Source organism: Peromyscus californicus, unplaced genomic scaffold (assembly GCF_007827085.1).
Source record: "Peromyscus californicus insignis strain IS unplaced genomic scaffold, ASM782708v3 Scaffold_12__1_contigs__length_115047231, whole genome shotgun sequence".
NCBI classification, from domain to species: domain Eukaryota; kingdom Metazoa; phylum Chordata; class Mammalia; order Rodentia; family Cricetidae; genus Peromyscus; species Peromyscus californicus.
This window is the reverse complement of record NW_026294413.1, coordinates 61350630-61357558: the sequence shown is the minus strand read 5'-3', so window position 1 is coordinate 61357558 and position 6929 is coordinate 61350630. Positions and strand designations below refer to the sequence as shown.

The following is a 6929-nucleotide window of genomic DNA, read 5'->3' as shown; positions in this document are numbered from 1 at the left end:
TCCACAGCCCAGCTATCTTAGTGGGCAACTTATAAACTGTAGGGTCTGGGTCTCTTTACTCCAGCTCCTCTCCCTTTCTCCTCCCACGACCAGTTAAAAAGCATACTGGAGCCCAAGGCCAGGGTGTCCTGTGAAAGCAGACCCTAGGGCACCTGTCCAGAGGCAAGGATTGGGACGCTAGGGAGCTAAGACCAGACATAAGCAGACCCACAGGCAAAGTCAACATCTAGAACATGTACAGCCCAAGTCAGTTGAAGGCTGGCCACGAATCATTACTACAAAGCATTTTCCAGACCTTACAGGCTTGGGTTTCATTTCTCTTCCTTTATTCTCAAAGGGGTGCTGAGAAAGATACACAACTGAAAACATTTTAATTTTCTTTGCTGCTATGGACTAAAAGAAATGAATCCCATAGGTTCGCTTTTTCTCTTGATTACAATACAACACAGAAGGCAGATGGCACAGCACTAGCCAGGAAACTTGTCTTGGTCTGATCTGGTGATGGCTGACCATTGCCTGCATCCGTGGAGTCTTGCCCTGCCACAGGGCTCCCAGCAGGTGTGACTTCATCAGAAGCTGAAATAAGACAGAAGTGTCAGTGAATAAAACTTCCAGCTGGTTTTCCTGCAAGGGGGCCCTGTTGGAGCCAGGCTCCTGGAAACACAATGTGGCCACTCTGTATAATAAGGTCTTCCCAGCTACAAAGACACATCCACACCCCTCACTCCTCTCAGTAATTTTTTTCTGTTAGGCTGCATCACCACAAATATTTACCTCTGCACAGCTCACATGCCCTTGCTGGCATGAAACTGTCTATGTGCTCTGCACAACACACATGCTGTTCTGTGACTGCCATGTGACTTACTCTTTGGGTCTGATGTTTCCTCATCTGTAAAATGGGAGAAACTAATATTCAAGTGATGATTTCTATCAAGTGATTAACCCAATGTCCCACATGGAGAAAAAACTCCAACAGCCAATTTGTCTACCTGTGGGAGGCCAGAGAGCGGGCTCAGGGCACAGCTGCCTCTGGGATGGGAGCCAGGAGAGGAGGAGGGAGTGGAGTGGCTATAGGAGGCTGCCTGTCAGAGGCCAGCTCTATCCCTGCTGCCTGCCCGCTCTGCAGCATCTGAGATTTGGTCACATGTCATGTCTGTTTTCTTGTCTATAGTAATCATTGTCCCAGACACACTTAAGTTCAGAAAGGCTCCTGTGCTGGGTTGAGGCTCACATACATCTAGCAGCCTTAGAAAGCAGGCAATCAAATCTGCTCTCCCTCCCTAAATTCATAAGTCTGCTTCTGTGGCACAGGGTGGGGACTGGTAGGCCACAAATCTGCCTCATGATCAGTTTCGCCTTAAGCTGTAAAGAGCATCAGGCAGTTTCCAGCATGGCCAGACTGTAACAAGCCCTGTTTAATAAAGTATTTAGTGACCAGGAGGTGAGTCAGAAATCTGGGGCTTCTGAACCTGCCTCCAGTCTTGTGTACTCAGACCCAGAAGCAAAGAAGGAGATCTGGACAGGCAGAGCCTGCCTCATGGCAACTCAAGTAGATAAGTTATGTACAGAATTTAAAATGGGTCTAAAAGTGACATGGAATCAAGGTCCATAGAACTCTCAAATTACATATTTTCTTTTCAGATATGATATTCTTAAGAGAACGTGACCCAAGTGGAGTGACTAAGTCCCACTTGTTAAAGGTTCATCTGATAATCTATCATCCCCCCTCTCCCCATCACTCAGCACACATGAAGGCAAATGCTGAATCATGTTCAGCTAGCAACTGTTACCTATTCAAGGGTTAGCGTTGTTTTTTTTCCTTTTGTTTTGTATTGTGAATTTTATTATTATTCTTAATACCCTTTATTTCTTTCATTTTTAATTATGAAGTTTATTGTACTACTAGGTTTTTTGGAAATCTGATAATTACTATAATTTTAAAAGTTGAATGATGAGAGAGTGTGTTTGAAAGGGTTTGGGTTCACTTTAATGCTAGTATCACAGTGCAGAAATGCAGAACACAAACTCAGTGTGTGTGTGTGTGTGTGTGTGTGTGTGTGTGTGTGTGTGTGTTTCTGTTTGTTTTCCACTGAAAACACTTGGGGTTTAGAAGAAGGCTTAGTGGGGGAAAGTTGCTTAAGTGTGAGGATTAGAATTCAAATCCCCAGAAGCCACATGGAAGCCACAATGGTTGGTATGCTTGGCCGCTTACCTGTAATCCCAGCACAAAGGTGGAGACAGAGAATCTCTCAGCAAGATGACTCTCTAGATGCTGAAACACCTAGCTTCACATTTGGTGAGAGAGCCTGCCTCAATATATAAAGGTAAAGACATCTGATGCCAATCTCAGGCCTCTGCGCGCGCGCACACACACACATACACACACACACACACACACACACACACACACACACACACACACACACACGTGAACACACATACATCGGCAAGCATACCACACACATACGTTTAAAACAAAAAACTACCCAGCCACCTGTCTCCAGGTTCACTGCCACCACCAGCACTACAGAGTGACTGAATTCTGTCACCCCAACAGTGCTCTGTGCCTCAGTTTCCCAGAGGTAAAAGCATCCCCATGGGTATTCTGCTTTCCTCTAAACTCACAGATACATAATGCTGCAGGAGGGCCAAGAAGATGGCTCAGTCAGTAAGGAGCTGGCCAATCCCCAGCATCCACATAAAAGACGGGCACGGTGGCACACACCTGTAAGCCCAGCACTGTGGGGGAGAGACAGGAAGATTCACTACCAGCCAGCCTAGCCAGCCAGTGAACTCCAGGTTCAGGGAGAGACCCTGTCTCAAAAATTAAGTGGCAGGAGGAACTTCAACCTTTGGCTTCCATTAGCATATGCACTGTACCTGCACATACATACACACACACACACACACACACACACACACACACACACACACACACACATACATACCACACACACATACATACACACAAGTGTGTGCACACATGAGAACACACACACATGCATATGTGTGTGCACATACAGTATAACGTTCTGATTAATTACCTTTCCTGATTCATTATGAGGTTTATCATCTATGGATTACTAATATCCATACACCTGCGATAAACTACACAGAAACCTAAATTGGATGAACTTAATCTTTCCTGAAGATTTTATCAGAAACCTCATGATTTTCAGAATGTCAAGGTCACTGAAGTTACACTGTAAATGTGCAGAGACATACGATCACTGGGATTTCCATGTGATAGTATATAAATGCGTGTGTGAGTATGTAAAAGCACAAGTTATGTGGGAACTAAGGTGCCATGTAAGCACACCGTTTGTTTAATTTCCATACTCTGTTTCAAAATATGTTTCAGGGGCTGGAGAGGTGGTTTAGCAGTTATGAGCAATGGCTCTTTTTCCAGAGGAGCAGGGTTCAATCCCCAGCACCCACATGGCAGCTCACAACAGTGTGTAACTCCAGTCCCAGGGACCTGACATCCTGCTGTGGCCTCCATAGGCACTGTACACATGGGCTGCACCAACATACATGCAGGAGAAATATCAGATAAAATGAAAACAGAATAAAAAATAGAATTTATTTGAAACTCTAAAGGAAAGAACAAAACAGTATAAGATAAACACGTGTATATGTAATACTCCCATTTTTGTAAGAGAAAGCATATACACATATGCCTTTACGCACACAACTCTGAGAAGATGTGTACCTCAATTTTTAAAACATTAATCTCTCTGGGTGATGAGTCACAATAGAGTTCATTTTCTTCTTTTGGCTTATTGAGCTTTCTGGTTTTTTTTTTAAATAAGCATTTCTTCTCAAATATAAATTAATAAAGACATAATCTTTGGTTAGATGAACCACACAGCCCAGTACTAGAAGCAGTATAAAAACATTTGGGCCGGGCGGTGGTGGCGCACGCCTTTAATCCCAGCACTCGGGAGGCAGAGCCAGGCGGATCTCTGTGAGTTCGAGGCCAGCCTGGACTACCAAGTGAGTTCCAGGAAAGGCGCAAAGCTACACAGAGAAACCCTGTCTCGAAAAACCAAAAAAAAAAAAAAAAAAAAAAAAAAAAAAAAAAAAAAAAAAAAACATTTGGAAATGGACTGGATGCACATAAATGGAAACAATGGCTGCAGATGACACCCCCACACACACTGGGCAGACATCCATTGTGTGGTTGTGTGTGCTACACTGCCAGTTATGAGGGGGTTGGGCGGGGTGCTGTGGTGTCAGCCAGGACAGTAACATGGAGTTTGGGGAAATGCTGTTGTCTGGAGAATAGAGGTTGGATTTAGACCACTGCCAGGTACAGGGGCAGGACTCTGTGGGTCTACCGGGTATGAGTTTACAAGCAGAGATTCTAGAACTTGTGAATAAAATCATCTTCTATTTTTCTTGTATTGCTACATCTGTCCTACCACCTAGATAATAAAATCTAGAAGGTCACATTTGGCTTCAACCCTCACCCTCTATGAACTGGGGCAGAAGGTTTGTGGCAAGTCTGGGCACAGACTCTTCAGTCTTCTCCTTCATCTGTAGGCTTTGCCCACTTCAGTGTGACCCTGACAGAAACTTTGCCCATTCTAGCATTCAGCATGAGGCATATAGCTGGCTTGATCCCTGGACCTCTATCTAATTTGCCCAGATCTAATCTTCAGCTGTATGGCATTAACTGGCTGTGGCAGAAAGACAGGTGATAGGCTAACCATATCAGAGTGTGGCCTGAGAAAAGGGGTCATGGTTCCAAAAATGAAGGGGGCTGTTTGGGGAAAGGCAGGGGTTCAATTCTACCAATGAGAAGAAAAATCTATGCAGGTGGCACAAAGAGTACAGTGGCATCCCCAGGACATGGAGAGAGGGTATTATTCCATGGTTTCTTTCCATGGGCGAGGGAGCCCATGCCGTGGAGGAAATATGTCTCCAATTTCTAGAACCCTTCAAGTCTTGCAGTGATCTGAGCAGATCCTCTGCCCATTTCTGCCATCATAGGAGCTCTTCCTCTACACTGTTTCCTGGATGCATTGTGTGTACTCAACACCACCCATGCCTACCACAGTGCCTGATGCTCTTATGAGAGGTTGGAGGTCCTCATGCCTGCAGAAGGATCACATTTTCCTGCTCATTCAATGCTCCCTGTGTAGTTTGAATGAACATGAACTACTCCATAGGCTGTGGTAGTTGAACACTTGGCCCCCGGCTGCTGGTGCTGTTTGAGTAGGTTTAGGAGGTGAGGCCTTGATGGAGAAAGTATGTCACTTGTATGTGCTCTTTGAGAATTTAAAGACTCACACCATTTCTAGTTCAATCTCTCTGCTTTGTGCTTGAGGTTCAAGATGTAAGCGCTCAACTTCCTACTCCAGCCACCATGCATATACTCTGAGTGTTTTCTGCCTCCACTCTGCCGTGGGGAACTCTTCTCCCTCAGGAGCCATAAACTCTTTCTTCTGTAAGTGACCTTGGTCCTGGTGTTTTGTTACAGCATCAGAGCAGTAACTAAGACATACCCTACACAGTCTCTTTTCTGTAAGCCACTGTGGGGTCTCTAACAGTCTTGTTAGTGACTAGATATTTCTTTCCAGATGAGCCCTCAGCAGTAGGGTCTCAAAGTGACTGCCATGTATAAACATCTGGAGTCTATAGGAATGCCTTCTGCCTAATGTATTCCTCAGAACAACTCTGTGAAGCAGGCCCTTCATCACTCCTGCCTTCAGAGTGAGGAAAACAAATGCTCTCCCTAGACTCCAACCCGCCCCGAGTAATTCTGGATTCCAATTATCTCTCTGTCTTTCTGATGGCTCCTGAACCCAGCAGCTTATTAGAACTTCCTATAAAGCTGATTATCAATCCAGAGTCATAAGACCCATGCTCGACCTCCTGGATTGTCTTCAGGGTGAAGCCCAGCTATCTGTCTGTCCACAGCTGTCTTGAAGATGCTTCTATTCCCTTTACACCCACTGCTCCCATGGGACCCACTTCCAGTGTGGCATACCTGCCGTAGCCCCCAGAGTGACAACAGCGACTTTAGAGGCCACCCTAACACTAACAACCCACATTCCTCTTCTCAGAGGTTACTTCTGCAGAGTTCATTTATACCTCTCAAGGTGCCGCTTCTCTAGAGCCTTGCTGGGTTAACAGCCCAACTTCCCAAAGCCCAAGGGTCAGAACAGCGGAGCCACTCATGAGTCCTGAGCAAGAGAGGTGTGGAAAATTTGACAGTCACACTTTGGAAAGACTCAGGAAGGCTTGCGAGCTGAGGATAGTGACCCAGCCTCCCCAGCAGCTGGCTGCAAACAGCTGGACCACAGTAAATTGGATATGTCTAGAAAGACGCTTGCGTCGCTTAGACTCTGTAAAGTAAGGAGTCAGGATCCTGGCAATTGAGTGACCACAAACCCATCCAAGAAGCACTCCAACAGGGGGATTGCAAGGGTGGGAAACTTCCCCCTGTTTGCAGGAGACAAGTAAGAAGTGAATCAGTAAGGCCACAACAGGTAACCACAAAACCCTAAACTTGACCAGGAGAGAGACCCTAACCTCTAAAGTTCTCCAGAGGAACAGTTAAGAGTTGGTAGAATAAGTCCCTCAGACTAACTTTACCTGTGGGGAACCTAGCAAGAAGACACCTCTCACTATGGTTTCTAAGGAGGGGTCACCGCAGAGAGGGACCTGGGCTACTTGTCTAAGCGTTGTATACAGGTCAGCCTGGAAAGCATTACTCTATAGTCACTGGGAGATTAGGAGACAAGCTGAAGAGAGCTGAAATTCACAAAAAGCATTAATCCCAAGGAGCCTGCCTGCAAAGACAGCCAGAAGGGCAACTTTTTAGTCAATGCTGAAAGGCATTTGCTTAAATATCTAAGTAAACATACCCCAGTTTCTCTCTGGCTCAATACTCCCTTTTAATTACACTGGGAAAGTCTTCT

At 45.5% G+C, this 6929-nt stretch overlaps 1 protein-coding gene across 1 annotated transcript in view; it reads right to left on the bottom strand.

Moving 5' to 3' along the window:
* Positions 1-304: 304 nt before the first annotated feature.
* Positions 305-6929, bottom strand: part of LOC128107290 (guanylate cyclase soluble subunit beta-2-like) — a 72093-nt gene continuing 65468 nt past the window's right edge. The window contains exon 15 of the mRNA XM_052732992.1: positions 305-576. Coding sequence (XP_052588952.1) covers positions 434-576 — 143 coding nt within the window. The 3' untranslated portion in view covers positions 305-433. The remainder of the gene's footprint in view (positions 577-6929) is intronic.